Below are 24,497 nucleotides of genomic sequence, written 5' to 3' on the forward strand. Positions count from 1 at the left end.
ATGAATATGAGTGTGAATGTGTCCTGCAATGGGTTGGCACCCCATCCAGGTTGTCCCCCACCTTGTTCCCTGGGATAGTCTCCAGGCTCCTTGCAGTACAGAAAATGGATGGATGTCAATAGCTCTTTTATCTGAATCTTTCCATTCATTTACAGTCCACAAGACAATTTAAATTTTTTAAATATAGAACATAGATTGTAAATTCATTTGTTGGGCCATAAATTAGACACTCCTGCTTTAGATGAAGTGTCGGTAAATGAAAAAAAAACTTCAAGCAGTGCCTTTAGAGTCCTGTCCCATTTCTTACATCCTGGTTTTGTGGATCTTCCCTATTTATTTAATCTAATTCCAGTATAAATGCACTATTTCTCCCATTACTAACTAAATGCAACTAATTGCATAATTTTTTTTAATTATGTGGAACAAATCAGAACAAAATTCAGACTTATTTAACATTTATTAAATAGTTGGGGAATTTATTGCCATTGTAAAGATGAAGAACTAACTGATGTGTCCTAGAGGTCCTTAGACGTGAGTGATCATCATGAAAATGTTACTGTACTGAACCACTGGTGTACATTCTGTATTTAATTGAATTGACAGGAGCTGAGCTAAGCTGGATATAAATAATACATTTATTCAACCCTGACCAACCCTTTATTTTTATTTTTTATCCCACACTGCGGCAGGTTAAGGGCTGCCTGGATGTTCACCATGATAATTTATTATTTTTTTGCCACAATAACAAATGTCAGCAATGCCAGTTTACCCAATTTTCTCACAATCTGGTCATTTGTTAATTCCCACCCACTAGATAGCTCACCCCTATCACACAACAGCTACCAACCGGGCAGGGTGAAGGCTAGCATGTTTCCTTTGGGAAATGTGAAGCCAGCAACCAATGCCATAAGCTTATCTTCAGCATATGAGTTTAAAAAAAATTTAAAGCCTAAAATGCATCACCATACATGCACTTCATAAGTGTTTGGCTATAAATTGTTCTTTGAAAATTTCCTTAGCGAGAGAAACAGAAAGAGAGAGAAAGCAAGAGAGAGAGAGAGAGAGAGAGCGAGAGAGAGAACATGCTCAAACAATTGACTATATTGTACATCTTACAGATGAATGAAGCAGAAAATGAAATGGCACAAAGATAAAAAAGATGAGAAAAGGGCGGAAGAGAAGTAACAGAAAGGAAGAGAGAGAGCAAGTGGGAGATGGAAAAAATAACGAGAGGAGTGAAAGGGCAAATGCATTAGAGCGGGAGAAGAAAAGATGAGAGAATTTTACAGCTTTGTGTTTTGGGAAGAAAGGGCGAGAGCAAGGGAGTGATGGAGAGAGTGACGGACTGGACGACTGACAGAGTGCAACAGTGTCCAAGTGAGGAAGACAGATTAGGAATCAGACAAGTTGTGAGAGATCTTGATGCTATAGTTCACACTTGACCTCTGTCCTTTTCCTCAATAGCTCAGATGATCTCTTCGAACACACACACACACACACACACACACATAGTGCCATCATTTCTGTTGCGGTCATACACAGTAGATGTCATGCTATCTGACCACAGAGCTCTTTTGTCTGCGACTGTTGCAGCTACCCACACATTTTCCTAATGACTAACGACATCTCGGGATAAGAGGATTCAGCAGTCTGCAGTCTCTGAAGCGCTGCTGTAAAACGATGAACATCTGTGACTTTATACAGTCACGTGAAAAAAATAAGTACACTCTACGGAAATTGTTGGCTTTTTTAACATATTTGGACAAGCAAACATTTGATTCTCTTTGAAACAGTGCCTATTAATAAAGTTTATACACTCTATCAAATGACATGAATTTGGCATTTTGTAGTAATTTTCACAATTTCAATGAAAAAAAAACCCAGATCAGTCACATGGATAAAGTAAGTACACCCCTACATTTATCACACCTTCAAACCCATATAATTAGAATCAGGTGTTCAAGATTGGATGCCAGTGATTAGAAACTGCTTAGTGAGTGCAAGTGAAACTTTTATTTATACCCCTCTGATATCTAGTGTCTGGTGTTCCCTTTGCTATTGAAGTGTGTGGTGTCATCATGCCAAGATCTAAAGAGTTTTGTAAGGCCTTCAGAAAAAAATGTTGTAGATGCCTATGAGTCTGGCAAGGGATTTAAAAAGATTTCCAAATTATTTGAAATACATCATTCCACTGTAAGGAAAATCATCTACAAGTGTCGCAGATTTCAAACGACTGCCAATTTGTCCAGGACTGACCATCCCAGCAAATTCAGCCCAAAGGCAGACCGTCTGATGCAAAAAGAAGTCTCCAAGAACCTCAAAATTTCATCACAGGATCTGCTAATAGGTCTTGCAACTGTTGGTGTCAAAGTGCATGCTTCTACAATCAGAAAAAGATTGCACAAATTTGACCTGCATGGGAGGCATGTCAGGAAAAAGCCTTTGCTGTCTAAAAAAACATTGGAGAAAGACTACAGTTTGCCAATGAGAATATAAGTAAAGACCAGGCCTTTTGGAATAATGTGCTCTGGACAGGTGAATCAAAGATAGAGTTGTTTGGCCAGAGTAACAGCAGACATGTGTGGTGCAGACCAAAAGACAGCTTTTCAGGAGAAGCACCTCATACCAACTGTGAAACACGGTGGTGGAAATGTTATGGTTTGGGGTTGCTTCACTGCCTCAGAGACTGACAGCTTACATTCATTGATTAAACTATGAATTCTGCATCATATCAAAGAGTGCTTAAAAGATAATGTGAGGCCATCTGTCCGAAAGTTGAAGCTGCAATTTTGCCAGAATTGCAATTGCAATTTACAGTTGTGTCTGTGCAGAACCTGATCTGTGCCCCTTGAGTCAGCGAATAATTTCAGTCACGACTGAGAGTTACTCTTTATTTTTTCATTGAATCAGCTGAGTCAGTGAGTTCAGCAAGTCCCATTCCGGTTCATTCCTCAGAGATTTCCAGGTCAGAACATTGGCTGAGTTGGGCTGTGTGTGAAAAATAATTCTTATAAACATGGACATAGAGTACAAGCACATTATAAAACATTACAAATGCAGTAACAATTACTAGCTATTTACACTACACAAACTGTTTATCTGCCTTAGACTGCACATTGGAACAATTTGTTGAATGAATATGAACAAATCAGTAAACTAAACAGACTCAGTTGACACGAGTCATGGGAAAGATAAAAAAAAAAATTCATCTCTAGTAGACATCATAAAAATTGATGGCTTTCAAGATAATGACCCAGTGCCCTCCACTAATATTGGTACCCTTGGTAAATATGAGTAAAGAAGGCTGTGAAAAATACTCTACTCTCATGGATATCAAACAATTGTAAACACAATACAGGCTTATCAAAAATATCTTTGTTAAATATAGGTGTGCAACAATTATTGGCACCCCTATGAGTTCATATGAGAAAAATATATTTGAAGTATATTCGCACTAATATTTAACATTTTTAATGCACCTGGGTGACTAGGAACAGGAAATTGTTCATCTATGACTTCCTGTTTTACAGGGGTATAAATATGACATCACACATAGGGCAAAATCCCTTAGTCAATCATAACAATGGGTAAGACCAAGGAATATAGCTGTGATGGTCGGCAAAAGGTTGTTGAGCTTCACACAATGGAAAGTTGCTATAAGAAAATAGCTCAATCATTGAAAATGCCCATTTCCACCATCAGGACAATAATTAAGAAGTTCCAGTCAACTGGAAATGTTATGAATCAACCTGGAACTGGACGTGTGTCTATATTGTCTCAATGCACTATGAAGAGGATGGTTCGAGTGGCCAAAAAATCTCCAAGGATCACAGCTGGAGAATTGCAGAAGTTAGTTGTGTCTTGGGGTCAGAAATCTCCAAAACTACAATCTGAAGTCCCCTACATCACCACAAGCTGTTTGGAAGGGTTTCAAGAAAAAAGCCTCTACTCTCTTCCAAAAACATACTCAAGCATCTTCAGTTTGCCAGACACTACTGGAACTTCAAGTGGGATCAGATTCTATGGTCAGATGAAACCAAAATAGAGTTTTTTGGCAATAAATACCAGAGATAGTTTTGGCATACACAGAGAGGTAGCCATATGGAAAAATATCTCATGTCTGCGATTAAATATGGTGGTGGCTCTTTAATGTTTTGGGGCTGTTTTTCTGCCAGAGGACCTGGACATTTTGTTAAGATACATGGCATCATGGACAAATATGAACATATAGTAATGAAAACCTGACTGCCTCTGCCAGAAAGCTTAAAATGGGTCTTGGTTGGATCTTCCACTAGGACAATGATCCAAACCTACATTAAAATCAAACACAAAAATGGTTTACTGACCACAAAGTCAAGGTCCTGCCATGGCCATCCCAGTTCCCTGACTTCAAACCCATAGAAAACCTGTGGGGTGAACTGAAGAGGAGACTCCACCAGCACGGACCTTGAAATGTGAAGGATCTGGAGAGATTCTGTATGGAGGAATGGTCTCAGATCCCTTGTCATGTATTCTTCAACCTCATCAGACATTATAGGAGAAGACTCAGAGCTGTTATCTTGGCAAAGGGAGGTATCACAAAGTATTGACTTAAAGGATGCCAATAATTATTGAACACCTATATTTAACAAATATATTTATTTGTTGATAAACCTGTGTTGTGTTTGCAATTGTTTGATATCCATGAGAGTATTTTTGTGATTTTTTTTTTAACAAAAGATCAAAAGGTTAAACAATAAAGACAATTTTTCACAATCTTTGCTCAAATTTACCAAGGGTGCCAATAATATTGGAGGGCACTGTACATCCAAAGAAACGCAGAAATGGTTGGAACACAAAATCACCACATTGCTCAGTCTCCAGATTTGAGTCTTGCTTCAATGCACATGCAATAAATAAATAAATAAATCATTCATTTTAAATTGGAATTATTCTTGAATGCTTTAGGCTACAGAGTTAGTTGTATAACTGTCAGTCCTAGTGTGCAAACGGGAAAGGTTATAATATTTAAAAAATAGTACTAAAGCAGTATGATATTCAGATATACATTTTACTTGCATGACTTGGGGCAATGCGTTATTGACCTTTAGCAACCACAGAACACAAAGTAATTATTCATTCATGTTTATGCAAAATGCCCACAATATTTTATTCATGTCTTCGTGTTGCTTATTCATATTCTAGAAATATTAACTAACAGTTAAACAGGTGGTTTGGATGGATGGATGGATGGATGATCTTCTTACCTACATTGATTTTTGATAGTTGACAACCTCAAATAACAATCTCAGGAAATTTGACTAAATTGCGAGCAGCACTTTAACTCCACAATGATAATATATGGTTGTTGTTTTTTTTTTTTTTAATTTTATTTATTTATTTATTTTTTACAATTTAATATGCCTTATCCTCTGTGCAAAATGCCCTAAACTGATTGTGCCCGTTGCCTCTCTCTCTCTCACCATCCCCCCCCCCCCCCCCCACACACACACAGCCCTGCCCTGAAGGGGCGGGAAAGATAAGAGCTCACAGACTCACACAGAAGCGCTCGAGCTCACCATAATCAAGACGGTGCGGTTGACACGCGCTCAGTGCGCGGACTGATAAACCTCCATGGAATAGAAAAAAAACATTTATTTTTGCTCCAATCGAGACCGATACGAAGAAAAGGAGTACTAGTGAATGCTGATACGTCATGCAGCATGGAGTGACTGCTACAGGGAGGTATAGAAAACGCTAATGATCCTCAGAGTGGACATTAAGAACAAGAATCTACAGATGGGAACATTTCTTAAGTTTGCTTTGTCACTTTTCTTTGCTTTTTGAAAGTTTGAACAAGTCTAATAGACAGACAGTTAGGTTAGGCTGCATTTTCAACATTGACATGAGCTTAATATTCCCTCCTCTGGATTGTTGCATTTAAGTCTTCGGTTCTAACAGCTACTCGATTAATAAGCAGACAAACTTTCCTCAGGACTTAAGTGAAACTGCTGCAGCTTTACAGCAAACACCGTGGAGAATAATCTGCGTGTTGCTCACTGAGTGGAGTTTTTTTTTGGAGCGCGCGCCGCTGATTTCCACGCGCGCTGGTGTGTTTTGAGTAGCGGCTGTGTGCTCGCGCGCCGCTGTCCCCGCGCTCCGAGTGCTGAGAAGAGCAGAGCAGAGCGAGCGGGCCGCGCGCGCCTCTCAATGCGGCGAAGCGATGAGCACTGGGCTCTGCTGGCTGCGCGCGCTGCTGCTCGCGGCGTGTCTGTGCTTCGGCAGCGCAGAGGTAAGAGCCTCAGCTCGAGACTGTTATAATCTAATAGCTTCCGTTAAGTTTTCCATTAAGTCTCGCGGCGGTACAGGAGTCTCCATCCTACAGGAGGAACGATGTATGCAAACTTTTTAACATTGGGTATTATTCACAGAGCTCGACAAGAATGTATCCGACCTCAGTGTACCTCTCAGCATGCTGTTTTAGGGACGCACTGATTCGATACTTGGTATCAGAACCGATACTGTCCCGAAACGCTGAATCTGTATCAGATGAGGTTCATCTTTCCACGTGACATCACTGACATGACACAAATGTGATAAGAGCACAAACTGTCTTACAGCCCAGCACTATCATACCTCTAGTATAATTTTTGTGCAGCCTGGTAAAAGAAGCTTTCATAGAGTCGGATCATTACTAGTGACGTCAGAATGCTCAAAACTTTGAATGGCTTCAGAAATGAAAATTAGTGCACCCTACAATTCTTTATCATTTCAATGACAGATAGTCGATTGGGTGTTGGTTGGGTGTTGGTTGGGTGGTGGTAATGAGGTCATGTTTTCATAGTTTGGTGGGAAGCAAATGTCCACTCAAGAATCGGAATATTTTGAGGAAGTCCAGGTTGGGAGTTCGAATCCCGCCTCCACTCGGTGTGTGTGAAGTTTGCACGTTCTCCCCGTGCTTTTAGGTTTTTTTTCCACGTACACTGGTTTCCTTCCCCAGTCCAAAGACATGTATTGTAGGCTGATCGGCATTTCCAGATTGTCAGTAGTGTGTGAATGGGTGTATGAATGCGTGTGTAATTGTACCCTGCGATGGGTTGGATGGAAATGGATATTTGTGAGGACATTTGGCTGGTTCCCATGAGGAATACTGCTTTTTATGTTTACTTTTGGTGACTAAGGATAAGGTTAAGGTTAGATTTATGTGAAAGCAAAGCATTAATTAGTTGCATTAATAATTATGTCATTGGACAGTCATTATGTGTGTGTGTTTGTTTGTGTGTCTGGGTTTGTGTGCATCAAAAGGGGTCCAGGAACACTTTCATCCATACGGTCACTTCTGTCTCACAATGCAACGATGGCCATTCTTTCAACTACCAAAAGGAAATGTCTGTTTACACTGAGGAACCTGCATGTCCTCTTAAACCTAGTTTTGCCTCATTGCACTTTGATATATGAGTTCTGTATGGAATGGAATCCGTAGGGCAGTAGATAAACCAAATGTATCAGATGACAGTCCATAAGACTTGAGTGACAGGTACTCAACGCAAGGGTTATTACAGTATCAGGTGAAATCAGCATGTACACATCTCCCCATACCACAGAAGACATTTTTGTGTTTATGGTCTTATGATTTGTTAGTCCCACCTGCGATTTTATTGTTTCAGAACAGGGGCGTGAGTTTTGTAACTGGAGTTGTGTTACAGTATGACTGAGGTGAGACTGAGGAGGGGCGTGTGGAGGGGTTGTAGATTTTTGTGACATGCCTTTTTTCATCTTTAAGGCAGATCCAATGGCTGCAGGCGGCATGTGTTTTACCTCGTTGACTACATATGTGTCTACACTTTGAGGTGCACTTTTAGGAAGTCCCCCTAGTAAGAACATATATATTTTTTAATGGTTTATATGGTTCATGATTCAGATGGAAGAAAAAAAACTTAAAGGGAAGACAAATTATGTGGTACAGTGACTAAAATGAAATGTGGGTATGTTTTATTAAGTATATATCAGCTCACATGTTTGAATTTGGTGGTTGCGTAATTCATGTTTAGTCAACGTGGTGAGCTGAGGCATATACGCTAAAGGGGAAATTCCATCTAAAAAAATTCCCTTTTTATTGCCAGTGATGTGCTGAGAAAAGAATATTCAGCCAGCGTGTATGAAAATGGCCTGATTTCAAAATCCAGCTTTAACCAGGTGAAAACATGGGTAATATTTGATTTTATATTGCCATACCTTATATGGACATCTGTGTATATTTTTCCATATTTAAATACAGTGATCCTTCCTCAGTACTTTTTCCTCACAGCATGCATCCCATTGTCTCTCTATAAAAGCAATAGACCCCACTCTGAAATGATCACATCTGAATTATAGTGATTGGCAGAATTTGTTCCAAAACATCTCTACAAAGTTAATGCTAAATTTATTTCTGCTGAAATACAATCAGAATCGATGGGCTCATAGATAAAACCATGTAACAGTATGGTTTTGTCTATACTGATGTCTTATGTATATGCATTTACATATTTGACTGACGCTTTTATCCAAAGTGACTTACAGTAGGTCTTAGCATGTACATGTACAGTATGTATAGTGCGTGAGTAGGCGGTAACTTGTAAAAAGTTGAGGCCATGAATGTGTTCTCATATGATGAAGTGCTTATATCATTTTCCCTACTCGGATACAAAATAATCACACTAGCAACTGCAGTGTACATAAAAATATTAAACACAACACTCAAATGTTTCTACCCTCATTTTGAGAAAAAACTAAAGCTAACAATAATGTTTATATCCTCATCTATATACATAGCTCAGCTGTATACCCATTCCATTCCACTAGAAGAGGATTTTTTCCCATCCAAAAATAATGAAGTTGTCTTACAAGCATAGTTTTAAGTAAGCCAGTTACTACTTTAACCTGATCCTTATTTCCCTGTCTGACCTTATCTAGCAATATAAGTGTTGTCCTTTCATAATTTCAGCTACAGAATGTACACTGTCCCCGTTTTAATACAAAATGAAATATAGACAGCATATACAGCATTTTCATTCTTTATTTTTAATACATTCAGTATTTCAGGACCAGAGTGTCTCAGTTTATTTCCAAAGTGCAAGTTTAAAGGCCCATTTACTAAAGATGCTCTCAACTAACTGAATATCCAGGAAAATATCATTTTAATAGTAGTATATTATTTTGTTGCACATGATTGGACACACATATTATATGTATTTAACATTGTAGGGCAAAAAAAACTACAAAAACATTAAGGATCCAATGCTTCAGTGTTCGATTTTAAAAGCGATAAAGTATTAGGACTGGTGTCAATATTATATTTTTTAATGATACCAAAATATCCAGAAGATCACAGCTGATACCTAGCTAGAGAATGCTATTTGATTATCTCTGACAATTTGATTATTAATTTGAGATAATTTTATCTAGATTGTGGTAACCAGGGGTGGGAGGGTTACTTAAAAAAAATTATTCCATTACAGTTACAAATTCCTTCATAAAATATATAATCAGTATCACAATATGAAAGTAATGTAATCTGATTATTTTTTGGGATTATTTCAAGGTCACATATGTAAATAAAGTCAAGAGAAAAGCAATATGATCTCAAATGCTTTTATTTAGAGCATTTTTTAGAGCTTAAAAACATGATCAACATTTGGATTTGTTTTAAATAAATGTATTAATTAAAGACCACTGTCCCTCATGCAGGTAACATTACATCACATTACATTGTTATCTTAATATCAGACTTTAATACACTGAAAAGCATTGCACATATACACACACACACACACATACACACACATACATATCTATATCTATCTATCTATCTATCTATATATATACACACACACACACACATATATGTATATATATATATACACACACACACACACACACACATATATATATATATATATATATATATATATATATATATATATATATATATATATATATTTACATATTTACATTTGCAATTACATTTATTCGTTTAGCAGACGCTTTTATCCAAAGGGACTTACAAATGGGGAAATACAAGCAAAGCGATATATCAAGCAGAGAACAATACAAGTAGTGTTACCATACAAGATCCATTAATTGAGTTCTAGAAGAAGCAAAGTGCACAGAGCAGAGGTGTAAGTGCCAGAGTTAAATGTTTATTTATTTATTTATTTGTTTGTTTGTTTATATTTTATGGATTGGTTAGGTGTTCACGGAAGAGGTGGGTCTTTAACTGTTTTTTGAAGATGGTGAGAGATTCTGCGGTCCATTTCATTCCACCACTGAGGAACCTTTAGTTTGAATGTTCTTGAAAGGGACCTTGAGCCACACTGAGTAGGTACTACTAAGCATCGGTCGTTGATTGATCGCAGGTTGCGTGAGGGAACAAAAGCCTTCAGGAGAGAGTTGAGGTAGGCGGTGCTGTTCCAGACAAGGTCTTGTAGGTGAGCATCAAGGCCTTGAATTTGATGCGGGCAGCTACAGGAAGCCAGTGGAGGGAGATGAAGAGGGTTGGGACATGGGTTCTCTTGGGCTGGTTGAAGACGAGGCATGCTGCTTTCTTCTGAATCATTTGAAGAGGTTTGATGGAGCTGGCTGGGAGGCCCGAGAGTAGTGAGATGCAGTAGTCCAGTTTTGCGATAACAAGAGCCTAGACTAGTATCTGTGTAGCCTGTTCGGTGAGGCTATATCTACACACACACACACACACATATATATATATATATATATATATATAAACTGGTTTCTCTCTGTCCACGATTTACATTTTTCCCTACATTCTTTTGAATGTCCATGGAATAAAATAAAATATCAGATGCCACAAGTGTACCTTCTGCCATCACTTACACATTAGAATGGCCATGTAATATGAAGCAATGTGATAACATGTAATTAAAATGACCTTATAAGGCCATGGGCATTGTTTCGACTCATTACAGCTGTCATTTGATGCTATTGTCAAGCTGTTTGATGCCGTACACGGAAACGCTTCACCTTCGCACGTTCACTGAGAGTAGGCTAATGGTTGAGAGGCAGGAATTTGGCCAATGGTTGCTGCAAGACTTTTAGAATCGACCAATTGGTGTGCGAGAAGGTGGGAATTACAGAGAGGGGTTAAATGCAAACATGCAATGCAAACATGTGCACACATGATACAGTATTAAACCCTAAGCACATCATAATGAAACTAAAGCTTAATCCTGGACATTTTCTCAAAGTTAGAAACCCCAGCCGGACGCTTTTTTAAGGTCCAAAAAAAGAGGACATGTCCGGGAAAAAGAGGACGTACAGTCACCCTGACAAAAGCATTTCAGAGAACAATGTGTGTTCATCTCTACCAAATTAACTTTGCGTAAAATTTATTTGCGCATGGACCAGGAGGTTGCCCATGTGAGTCATGACTGGCAAGAGAGAACCAGAACTATAATCAAGAAGCTGTCTATATTGCGTTATGTCAAAAGATTAATTTCTTTGGTTTTAAATGAAAAAAATTGTAATCTTGATAGTATTCCCATGTTTAAAAAAATGTACCTGTAATCTGATTACTTTGTTTTTTGACGTAACTGCAACGGATTACAGTTACCAAGTTCAAGCACCAGCACTGCCAAGCTGCCACTGTTAGGCCCTTGAGCAAGGCCCTTAACCTTCTCTGCTTCAGGGGCGCTGTATCATGGCTGACCCTGCGCTCTGACCCCAACTTCCTAACATGCTGGGGTATGCAAAGAAAATAATTTCACTGTGCATATGTACATGTGATCAATAAAGGCTCATTATCATTACCATGCAAGGCTTTAAAAAGAAACAATAGGATCTTGAAATCAGTTCTGTATTTCACCAGTAACCAGTGGAATGAGGCTAAGATGGGTGTTATGTGCTCTTTTTGGTCCTAGTCAAAAAGTGAGCTGCAGCGTTCTGTGCAATGTAGCTGATGACCTAACCATTAGGCAATTATGGGTGTCTATGAGTAGTATATATATATATATATATATATATGAGTAGTATATATGTGTCTATATTGAGTAGTACATATATTATTGTTAATAGCTGGGTTGTTATTATTTTTAATCAGCCCCTAGATATTAAGGTAGTGACTATGAACCTATGGCTTTTGGGTGGACATGTTTTGGACCTTTTTGTTTTGGGGCAGTTGAATGACCTGTCTGAGCCCACATGGGTACATGCCTGAAGCTGAAGTGTCAGCAGGTCTTAATGGACAGCAACAATTATGAGCACTCAGGACCACACCATTCAGATAAGTAGATAAGGGAAAAGGGCACTTGGCACAGAACTGGTGCTCTTCAGCTGTGTACACTGCTTCTACTTGTACTTGTGAACTAATAAATCAGGCATATCAGTGATTAAGAATCCAATCCTCTTTATCGCTCTCTTTCTTTTTTCATGTATATCTCTCAGTGATATCCCTTCTATTTTTCATCTCCATCCCCCACTTCCTCCCTGCCCCCTTTCCTGTCCTATGTCTCCATTAAGTGCTGCCATATGAGTAAGACCAATAGTCACCCAGTGGCCTCTGTCTGGACCCTGCTATGAACAGAGTCCTTGTGCAACTAAAAGCAATGAGACAAACCAGCTTCCTCTACTTACCTACACACACACGTGTATGTGTATGTGTACACGTGCATGTACACCCAGCTCAAAACACATACAAACACCCACAGAATAGCACCACAAACACTTCTCTTCACTTTAGGGCTTTAGACAATGCTTTAGATATACAAATTTTCAAAAGTGATGATCTCTCTCTCTCTCTCTCTCTCTCTCTCTCTCTGTCAGAGGGATCCTCTCCCTGCAGCTCTGGCTGAGCTGATGAAGAGCGGCTCTGTCTCCTCCACAGAAGATCTGCAGCTGTTGCTGCTCTCTGACTCCGTAGGTAAATCTGCTCCTTCCAAATTCATCATTTTTCACATACCGTATCACACCGGTCCATTCATGCCTTTTTTAATTCTCACCGTCAGTGCTCTCCGATAAGGCTCTATCCTCTCAAACCTAACACAGTCTCAATTACATCTTACATAAATTAGAACATACTGATGTGTTGAAAAAATTTGCATTCAGAACCAAATGTACTATATTTTGCAGTTCAATAAGCAGTATGTCTAGTTTCAAAGGTACAATACACCGGTAATATAACCACACAACGTTCAACTGTAATGAAACAAAGCATTCTTAAAAGTAGAGGTGATTCTAAAAATAGGTGATATATAGCGCCAGAATAATTCATTTTCACATGAACCATGTATCATGTTATTTGAACATACAGTACATACAGCTTTATACAGTAACCAAATTCTTACTATCATGGTGAAGTCAAACAACTTTGTTACTGTACTTTTATTTTCTTGAATTATATGAACTGTGAACACAGCTTTCTTTTCTTTTAGCAAGCACTTTTAAAAGCAACACTATCCTTCATATTGGTAAAGAAGTGTTTTGGTATTTGCTCTGAAAAAGGTGTTCAGTATGGCACTCACTCTCACTCCAATGCAACTGGGGTTTTATTTTTCTTTATAAAAAAAATAATCTAGTAAAATTTAATAGAATGCTTATTTCATGCCATAATTGATAATTATACCATAGCACTTTTCTTAATTTTCTCTAAGAGCAGCTCTGAGAGTAGTTCCTGCTGCAAGACAAAAAAAACACGCTTATATTAATGCTCTCATTCTAATACATTATCGTTTCCATAGTAACAACTCATTCACCGTTGTATGTCAGATAGTCCACATAATCTAATAAACAGAAAAAGAAGCATGGTATTTAACTACAGAAACATAATTGATAGTTGATGTGGTAATGCTTTCTGTAAGGAGACTTAAAAAAAAAATTATTTATGGAAGGAGTCTCCAGTGTCAGCAGGTTCTTACAGAGATACTAAAGCTCTAACGTTTTCTGCCATGGGAAAGTCTTCAGGACAGAGGATTTTTCATTTTTTTTGTCTTATTAACTTAAAAGAGCCATGAAAGAGGTTGCTGATGGAATGAGTATTTATAGTTTATTTATATTCAGTTATTACTGTGTATTTAATAGGAAATGTAATGTAGTTGTATGTTGAGTGAGACATGTATGGGCAGACTTGTCAATGAGTGTATCATCCATATAAGATTGCACATTCAATTAGAATATGAGTAGCATGCATCAAACACTACTTTAATAGAATGCTTGGTGTTTCCTTAATAGAGCCTGAGAGACAGATTATAACAGTTGTTTGGAAATATTGTAACAATGCTAACATGCATAATTAAAAGTTGTAGAGATAACATCACTCAGATTAATATGGAAGCTATTTTAAAATTAAATGATTGCAGATGATGATCCAGAGAGCGACCATGCCAACAATACCAACAATCGGCTGCCAAGGAGCCTTCTGGGTAAGTTTCAGACAGCTTGTTATTTATATCTTGTTTTTCTATCTCTGCTACTAGTGTACCTCTCTCTTTCATACTCTCATATTTTTTCACACTTTTTTTAGCTACTGATTAAGATTTTCTGTGGCAGATATAAATCACACTGAGATGTCTGACTATAAATCTTGTGCAGAATCCTCAGATGTTGTTTTAAAAATCCATTTGGCTCTAAGCTGCTGACTGATGCCAGCTAGCTGGCTGCTTGACTGATGGTTCTGTGTGCGAGTGTGTATATGCTTGTGCAAACGTGTATGTGACTGGTGCCTTCGTCTCAGTGATAACAGCCTCTCCATCACACTAAGCATCGTTACCTCATTCCCCGAATCAGCAAATCGAACCTGTCAGTCACTGAGGTAAAGGTGTTTTTCAGGCAGCTGGATCAAATCACTGTCTATATCATGACAGAGAAAAATGAGGAGCATCCACATTATGTGGCAGGGCATCAGTGCTAGTGCTGAGTGAGCTCTTTTTAAGACAAACCACAGCACAAAATTTATTCGGCAGCATTCTAGCATCTGTTGTACCTACTGGCTACATCTTTAACCGAAAGAGCTTGTCCACAGAGATCTCTGTTTTCTAACTGCATCAGCAACTACTCATCCTAACTTAATATAATATAGTTCAGTTCAGCTTGGGACAAAGTTTTTATTATTATTCATTGTACAGTGTAATGAAAAGCTTACATGCATGCAAGAGATAAGATATAATGTCTGGGCAGTTTGGGAAAACTCAGTTTGTGTTGCTGTATAGCTGAATTCTTGGAAATAGTCAAGTTTGAATTTGGCCAAACGTTTATTGCAAACTTTTATTTGATTCATTTTATTGTCAGTGTTTTATTACTTTCTACTCAGCCTAGGATATGTTCCTGTGAAGATCATGTTGGATAAGGAGCCAGTTTCACAAACACGGTGGTCAGTTTGTCAAAAAATACCTGTTCTAAACCTTGCTAGCTAAGTGTGATTTCCTCACACAGTGAATGTCAGGCTTTGGATAAGTTTTTAGCTTTAATGAAAAGGACATAAGCATTCAGTTCAGTTTGTAATAGGATATAAATGGTATATTTGTGATCTTTTCACCCTGTACACTGCCTCAAGACCCCTTTTTAAGGCTAAAGGTGACCGGGCTTTCTCGGTGGCTGCTCCTAGGCTTTGGAATAGTCTTCCTCTCCACATGAGACCTTCCCCTTACATTTCTGTGTTTAAATCCTTGTTGAAGATCTATTTCTATTTTCTATGATTTAATTAACGGTGCAAATTTTTCATTGGTCCTTTTTTTTGGGTTTTGTCTAATTTGTTTTATTTCTGTTTTATATTTCTTGTACAGCACTTTGGTTTCAACATCTGTTGTTTTTAAATGTGCTTTATAAGTCAATAAACTAAACTAAACTAAACTGTCCCTCACAATCAGAATTAAATCTTTAAATGCAATTTTCTTCTTTTTTCACTTTTGTGTTAAACAGATTTTTAAATGCTACAACAGAATTCAGTTTAGGAAAGTCTGCAATATTCAGAACTATAGCAGAAAATGCCAAAAGTGGTTGTATCCTCTTAGGACAAAATGATAGAAAAGACACGCACACTACCTTCTTCAAAGCAGACATGGAGGCTAAGAGGGTTATAACAAAACTTTTACTCTCTTTTGGGTCTTTTCAAATTATCTTTGTTCTGGTATTGCCTTATGAGGTACCTTCATTGTCCATAACTTCTAGGATTGGGGGTTGCAAATGTTTCAGTCAACTTTGTAGTCTTGTCATCAACACACACACACACACACACACACACACACACACACACACACACGTTTTCTCCCCAGTTTTGTTACCATTACCACCCACCATTCAGCACTCACCCTATCAAACGACAGCGGCCAAGCAGGAAGGCTAACATGTGCCTGCTCTAACAAGATTAACATGAGACACATGAAGACAGCCACACACTCGGAAGAAAGCAATATCTGCCCTCTTTCACATATATGAGCTCCCAGACATCCACAATTGGATATTGTTGCTCTGATTGACAGGGAAAAGAGAATATACCATCCCTCCTACCCAGAGAGCAAGGCCAACTTCTTTTTCTTGGCTCCCAGCCAAGACCATCGGGACAACAATAGGATGAAGGTTTTATCGCCCCACTCAGAAGCCAGTATTGTGTTTTTTCTATTTGTTTATTTATTTATTTATGTATGTATGTATTTATTTATTTATTTTATATGGCCTTTAAGCAAAATTTATATGGCCATTTAGCAATGACCTTAAATCTACAGTGGGTTCCAAAAGTCTGAGAGCACTAGTAAAAATGCTTCTGTTTTCCATTCTTTTCTGATTCAATGGTACAGTTTTCATGACAAATTATATTATTGACAACAACTTGGATGAAAAGTAGAATCTTGCTTCTTAGTATTTGATATATCCCCTTTAATGACAGTGTGCACTCGAGCTGGCATGGACTCCACAGTTTGTGCAAAAACTTATGATCCATTTTTAGATCAAATTCATCAGTGTTATCTGAACACATGCTTCAGTAGAAGAGATTAGGCAGGAGGAAAATCTGAATTAACATGGTCAATGTTAACAACTCTGCTTACATTTAAATAGTGACCTAGAAATAGTGCAGAATCTTGAATATTAAATATTTACTTTCTTTGTTCTAAATATTTCAAAATTCTAAAACCCTCTGTTTACTTTCCAAAAAGGATTTTCCCACTATATATATATATATATATATATATATATATATATATATATATATATATATATATATATATGTGTGTATATAGTGGGAAAATCCTTTTTGGAAAAAAATATATATATATATATATATATATATATATATATATATATATATATATATATATAACCTAAACATCAGCAAATTTTCAAGCCCTGAAAGTAGATAAAGAGAACTGAATTATACAAATGAGACAAAAATATTATATTTGGTCATTTACTTATTGAGGAAAATGATCCAATATTACATATGTGTAAGTGACAAAAGAATGTGAACCTTTGCTTTCAGTATCTGGTGTGAGCCCCTTATGCAGCAATAACTGCAGCCAAACATTTCCGGTAACTGTTGATCAGTAATTCACATCAGCTTGGAGGAATTTTAGAACATTCCCCAGCACAGAACAGCATCAACTCTGGATGTTTTTGGGTTTCCTCACATGACCTGCTTGCTTCAGGTCCTTCCACAACATTTCTACTAGATAAAGGTCAGGACTTGGACTTGGCCATTCCAAAACATTAACTTTATTTTTCTAACATTAACCCTGCCATGCACACCATTGTTGTTCAGTGTTCTCCTGATGGTGGACATTAACAATAACCAATGTGTATGTAGTTGCTTAGAAGTTACCCTGGGTTTCTTTGTGACCTCGCAGACTATTACACATCTTGCTCTTGGAGTGATCTTTGTTTGTCAACCACTCCTGGGGAGGGTAATAATGGTCTTGAATTTCCTCCATTTGTACACAGTCTGTCTGACTGTAGCTTGGTGGAGTCCAAACTATTTAGAGATGGTTTTGTAACCTTTTCCAGTCTGATGAGCTTCAACAACACTTTTTCTGAGGTCCTCAGAAATCTCCTTTGTTCATGCCATGATATGCCTCCACAAATGTGTTGTGAAGATCAGACTTTGATAGATCTTTAAATAATACAGCACACTCACTCACACCTGATTGTCATCCCACTGTTTTAAAACACCTGACTCTAATTTCACCTTCAAATTAACTGCTAATCCTAGAGGTTATATTTTAATACTTTTGCCAGTCACAGTTATGTAATATTGGATTATTTTCCTCAATAAATAAATGAACAAGTACACTTGTTCACAGTTTTATCTCATTTGTTTAATTGGGTTCTCTTTGTCTACTTTCAGGACTTGTGTGAAAATCTGATCATGTTTTAGGTCATATTTATGAAGATATATAGAAAATTCTAAAGGGTTCACAAACTTTCAAGCACCACTGTAGGTGCTATAATTTTTGCTGTTACCACTTAAGGATATTGATGACCCTTTACCTCATGGGGACTGATTAAACCATTAACAATCCTATTCTGTTCTAGTCATTTGTAAGACTGGAGTTAATCAGTTTTCTTGATAGTGGCTTATGTATTTTGGGCTTGTTGTATAAGTATCTGTAATATCCCTGTGTTTTCTTCTGTAGATGCTCCGCCAGCGCAGCAAGCCCAGTGTAAGGTGAGGACAGAGGTCATGGAGGTCACCCGCTCTATGCTGGACCGTAGCAATGCTAACTTTCTGCTATGGCCACCATGTGTGGAGGTGCAAAGATGCTCTGGGTGCTGCAACACAAAAACCCTTAAATGTGTAGCTGTACTCACTCACACACGCCATCTACAGGTACGCACACAGACACAATACAAGCATATCATACTTGCCTATGTTTAAGGGCTGGTCAGTTAGCAATAGTTTAATTGTGATCACCATATTTGGCTTTCTTAGTTAATTTAATAACTGATATTGATCAACATAGCTGAAGTTAGCAAATGATTTTTATGCATTAAGTGTGATAGTGTAATGGTAAAGCACAAAAAAGGACCTATATTGGCTTAATAATCAATAAATAATCATGACTTTAATACGAAGCAAATTGTCATCATCATTTTACCCATGCTGCACCTGCCTTTATTTAAACATGCATGCTAATGCTCACTTTGCTGTAATGTTAAAAGCACATTGTCTGTATAACAACAAATTTACAGTCATAAATGTCACACTTAACACATTAACACAGTGTTACCATGCTTATCATGTTGCAATTACTTCTTGATGACAACATCATAAGGCGAACCCTCATTCATTCTCTACTCTTGTCTAGGTGATGAAGATTCAGTATGTGAACATGCGCCCGGTCTACAATAAAGCCGTAGTCTCAGTTAACGATCATGTGGAGTGCCGCTGTCAGCCTGCTCCTCGTCCAGCCTCGCGCAGAAAGTCTCCTGCTCACAAACAAGAAGCAAGAGATCGCTCAGGTAAACCTCGCAATAAAGATGAGCTTCACCGGAGAGATGAGCTTAAACCCAACCAGAGGCTTAAACTAGAGGATCTGCTAAGCCACAGCTGGCTACCCCTAGAAAATGGAGACGATGCCTGGAGCCATAATAAGACGCACCATGGAAAGAGCAGAGGCCATTCCCTTGGAGATGAGAGGATGTATAACAGCAGCTCCAATGGCACAAATGGCTGGTCTTCTGAGAGACTGGCAAATCCTCTACCCAATGATATTAAGAGAGAAGATACAGGTTTACTACTACACAATGTGACAAGGGCAAGAGAGCGAGTGAGAGAGAAAGAGGCCAAAGATGTAGAAATACAGAAAAACAGTACAATAAGTGATGATAGGCTGACTAATCAGTCATTAGTGAATGGGGTCGGCCCCACTGAAATAACCAATCAGATTCCACAGCATGAGTCAGAGCTAGTACAATGTGCAGGCCACAGCAAGAGTGCCGAGAGCAGTCAAGTACATAGAAACGAGACTACTTCCCAAATGGAGACCACCCAGAATCAAACACACAGTGAAGCACATGCTGGGCAGACCAATCAGACTATGGTTCCTAAACCTGCAGAGAAAACCAATCAAAAGCAAGGCCATGCCTTTAATGCAGAAAAAGAACCTAGTACAAGGATAAAAGGAAATGAGACTCCAGAGATGGAGAGCACTCAAGAGGAGATGGAGGGGACCAGAAGCAGTTCCACTTTGCTAAAGGAAAGGAAGGCTTTAGAGGAGGAAAAAGAGGAGCTGCTGTTACTTCACAAGCGCCTTGATGAAGAAAAGCACAAACATTTCCTGAAAGCCCAACAACACAGCCAACATGAGGACCAAAAGCAGCAGCAGCCGCACCCCAAACCTCAGCAAACCCACACAACTACACAACGGACAGGTAAAAACACACAAACATGACATGACTAAAACAATTTAGCTCAGATTTCCCATTCGACGAATTTTGGGCATGGCGAATACCCCACTGCCAAGTTGGTGACTACTCACTGTATGCTTACATGGCAGTCACTCTGTGTGAGCCTTGTCTGGGCGGTTGTCTACACCCCTTTGTCCACCAATAACCTACTGCTAGTGATTCATTCATGTAGAGTGAGCAGATTAGCAATTCTGAGATTTTTTCATTCTTATAGTGTGTATAATATTCAAGAGCTAATGTTAGACATTCTGAAAATATTTGAATTAATCCCAGCAACAAATCTGTCTGTCTTTACCCTGCTCTTAGAAAGCAGAACATCTACCCCAGTCAGAGTGTCCACACCACACACACACCCCAGATTGCCCCCTCATCCACCAAAGAGATTGAGGAAACACCGCAACCGCATAAGCAAGGCCGTCATGAGGGCCATGCTCATGTAGCATGCACAGGTGAGGTATATAACATGTACATATTTATGCTTACATGCCTAGAAAAATATGTTCCCCCTTAAAATGTTCTAGTTAAAACCTACAACAGATGCTTTTCCTTTTAGAAAGCTAGAACAGTTAACTATCAAAAGAATCCTTAACAGGCCTGTTTTCTAAGAGTGTATGCCTATGCATTGAACATAAAGTGATTATAAAATCACTTTGATTAGCAATAACTTACGATTGTCAGCTGTGGAATTCCTATGTTTTTTGTATTCTCTCTTCTAGACGTGTGTAAAGTGCAGTACCTGTCCAGATCGTTGCACTATCCTGAATAATATAATTTATTCATGCCTTCCTGTCCTTGGAGAGCCTCTAGTACTAATCCTCATGCAGTAACCCTGTTATTGGGAGAGTCTGCATTTGGCAGAGATCTAGGGGCAGAGCTACATTCCTACCATATTCCCCTGATATAAATAACAGTGATGTTATTAAAGGGGACAGAAGACATTGAGACAATGTGACTGATTCAGACTGACTGTCCAGTAGTTGCTACAACTCCTCAAAAGTGCTCTGATGTCCTTTTTTTAAAGTTACTTCCGGTTGGAAACCTGCCTTGACCCTGTGGAACAATGGAACTGAGGGAGTGAGCTTGGGAATGTGTCTTTGAAACTTTTAGGGTAGAAAAGGACTTGCCTAGAAGTCTAGAATGAAAAAAAAAACCTCTCTAGAATAAAAATAACAACAACACTGGACTTTAGAAGATTTTTGGAATGAACTGGGACTGGTCTGTGGAAACACTCAGAAATAAAAGCGACTGGTCTAGAAGCTCCCTGAGCTCTCTGAAAATGCTACTCTAGAGGCTTGTTCAAATGGAAAAGACTGTGGAGTGGAGATTTTAAGCTAAATGCTATTTAGAATTAAATCATGGGTCTGGAGATGATCTCTGAACAAAGAAAGACTGATCTAGAACTCTTTGGAATGAAAACACTGGTCTATAGAAACTGAAATGGAAGAGAATAAATAAATACAACTCTTGTAGCTCCTTGAAGTGGCCTCTGGTTTTAAAGTTCTGTTGAAAATTCTGTTGCATTGATCAACTAAATGTTCTATGGATTGGTAAAGAGTGGCTTAGATTATGTGGGAAAGACTAGTCTAGAATTAAAGTAGAATGAAGTCCAGTTTATATTCGCTATACATTAGAAAATACTGGTCTGGAGGATCTCTAGAAATAATTGAGTACTCTTAATGCTCTTCTAGACATTTTCCAGTTATAAAGACCAGTGAAGAAACTTGTCTTTAATCAGTAAGCATGTCGTAAGAGAGACAGAAAAGCAGAGAGCTTCCATCCAACTGATGTAGCATTCCATCCAAATGACATAACCAGTTTCTCTTCTAACCATCACCATATCCACAGCTAGTTTGAGTGGTGTACTGTTTCATAAATTTTTAGAAAAAAAAATGGTTCTACCTTGCATACTATAGCTATTCCTGTCCCTCCAGAGGAACCAGGATGTAGAACTGATTGTTTCTCCATCTTGCAGGATCCCAGGTAGAGCACCTTTAAGAAGCTGAGAACCCTTAACTATGCAAAGAAGCTTATAGGATCTCCTTTTATTGGTAGTGTGTAGTCATATCTGTGGAACATAGTACAGCGCTGTCAGTGTCTGAGACATACTGGACAGCTTCATCTCATCTATTCATGAGCTAGACATAGATTAACACAAGTGTTTTCATTTGTCCATTCATTCAGAATGAGAAAGGTCAAGAAAAAAGGAAGAGAGATGAGAATACAGATATATCTCAAGTACATTTTCAGGGTTAAACAGTGTTTCCAGTATTTCTGGATTATTAAACATAATGCAATATTGAAGTCACAACCACTTAACAAATCATATACAATATATAAACACAGCAACAATACTGTTTTACATTTCTTATTTAATTTTCATATTATTTAATTTGACTGCTAACACTGGAAATTCTCAGATGGCAAATAAAGGCTTGCAGTTCTATTGTATTAATATGGACCTCTTTGAAATATGACGGTGCTATGTAATGATAAGAAAACAGCTTTACCATTAATGTTATTTATTCTTTTACGATTGCTTTGTGATTAGTTTCTCTTTGTATTAATTTTACTTATTTTTTTCTCTGCATTCTGTTAAAGGTGTATTTGTGTATGTGTGTAGTTTTATTTGTTTGTTTGGTTTTTTTTCCCCAAGCTCCAGATGTATGTGAGGCACTGTTTGCACCGCAAAAGGAATATGAATAAAGAACTAAACTAACCTGAGCTAAAGTTTCAGATGGACCATTTGCATTTCATGATCAAGGCTAAGAGCAGAACAATTTTTTTAAAAATTACATTTAAAAACAAAAAAACCAAAAAAACCTTACACACCTGAACCAATGTCCAATATGATTTTTATGTGTGTAAATTGTATGGAATGTTTCTGTTGCAGCATTGTCTGCATATCTCTACATTTTATAAACAGTGTCTATTATTATGGTTTATCCTTCACATTTCTCACATTTCTTTTCCTTTTTCCTGTCCTTATTTCATATTTTTACATTTAGTGATTTGGTAAAATTGAGGACCCTATGACACTTTCCAACTCAAGTCATACTCACTTCCTATATCTCACATTTATTCCCCTTTCTCTCTCGTATTCTTGTTGACTTTAACTAGACATTGTCAGAGTCCCACTCCTTTGCCCAGTTCAGTAGTCAGCGATGCAGGAGTGTATTAGCTTTGTCCCAGCCATTCTGATTAAAACAAACACTTTGCCATTATGGGTGCTGTTCACCCCCTTTGGCTAAAACAGTTCCCTGACTTCTCACATGATTCTGGCTAGTGCAGGGAGGGATGGAGACTCAGATTATTATTATTATATTGTTACATATCAAGTCTGTAAGCCTAAATAGGTTAATAAACAGTATAGAGTCTGTTTAAGATCTGGTTTAAATCTAGGGAAAGCTTTTTAGGGCAAAATGTATTAAGGCGCTAATATTTTCCTATGACTCAGTAAACTTTTACTCAGTCAAGGAAATGTTTATCTTGAGGACAATGATTGAAACAACAGGCTTTTGTGGTTGCTAAATTAAGTTTCCCTCCTAAAAATGTTCTCTGTTTTGACAATGTGACAGTGCAGGAACATCCTGGAGCAATTTGAGAGTCGGTATCCGATTACAAACTGAACTGATTAGGCTTATGTCCATTTTGTTATGTGGCTATTTAACAACTTGATCAAAGTTTGACATTCGAAGTGAGATTGTGTTACACTTAGCTTGCAAGGTTTCAGAGATCTTGGACTAGCCTTTACTAGCATTAGTTTGCAGGCAGAAATCCTTGTTAAGGTCCACTTGAAGTGCCTTGAAATGTGCAGGATTATTCGATGTGTTGCCGTAATTTCCACTGAAACAGGAAGTTATGGCGGGACATATGGAGTGGCTCCTCTCCCTTTTTAAATAGCCAATAGCGTTTAGCTTACCTCACAGTGGAGGCTTGACAGTTAGTACCATGGATGTGAATTAATTCAAGCCATTTCCTCCTTAACCGACTTACATTTGGAAAACTGAATAAAATGCGCATGCACATTTCTCTCGCTCATCAACGGCAACTTCGGCAGGGTGATTTTTTATAATGTTGGGGCTTGACAATTTAGATTCTAGAGATCATTTGATTGGACAGGAAATCTGATGAGA

At 38.0% G+C, this 24,497-nt stretch overlaps 1 protein-coding gene across 1 annotated transcript; it reads left to right on the forward strand.

Annotated features, from left to right (window-relative positions):
- Window positions 1-4,982: 4,982 nt before the first annotated feature.
- Window positions 4,983-23,807, forward strand: pdgfbb (platelet-derived growth factor beta polypeptide b). Its single transcript, XM_053613511.1, has 7 exons — window positions 4,983-6,271; window positions 12,796-12,892; window positions 14,328-14,390; window positions 18,591-18,784; window positions 19,263-20,328; window positions 20,671-20,813; window positions 21,081-23,807. Exons 1-6 carry the CDS (start codon window positions 6,203-6,205, stop codon window positions 20,802-20,804), a joined length of 1,623 nt encoding a protein of 540 aa, XP_053469486.1. The 5' UTR covers window positions 4,983-6,202; the 3' UTR covers window positions 20,805-20,813; window positions 21,081-23,807.
- Window positions 23,808-24,497: the final 690 nt, after the last annotated feature.

This window comes from Ictalurus furcatus, chromosome 2 (genome assembly GCF_023375685.1).
Source record: "Ictalurus furcatus strain D&B chromosome 2, Billie_1.0, whole genome shotgun sequence".
NCBI lineage: Eukaryota > Metazoa > Chordata > Actinopteri > Siluriformes > Ictaluridae > Ictalurus > Ictalurus furcatus.

What these genes read in the sequence shown, in the direction of transcription:
- pdgfbb (XM_053613511.1), top strand. Translation starts at nt 6,203, where the DNA reads ATGAGCACTGGGCTCTGCTGGCTGCGCGCGCTGCTGCTCGCGGCGTGT. An exon ending in GCTGCTCTCTGACTCCGTAG is followed by an intron (nt 12,893 to 14,327) that starts GTAAATCTGCTC and finishes AAATGATTGCAG; the next exon opens with ATGATGATCCAGAGAGCGAC. An exon ending in CACAACTACACAACGGACAG is followed by an intron (nt 20,329 to 20,670) that starts GTAAAAACACAC and finishes CCCTGCTCTTAG; the next exon opens with AAAGCAGAACATCTACCCCA.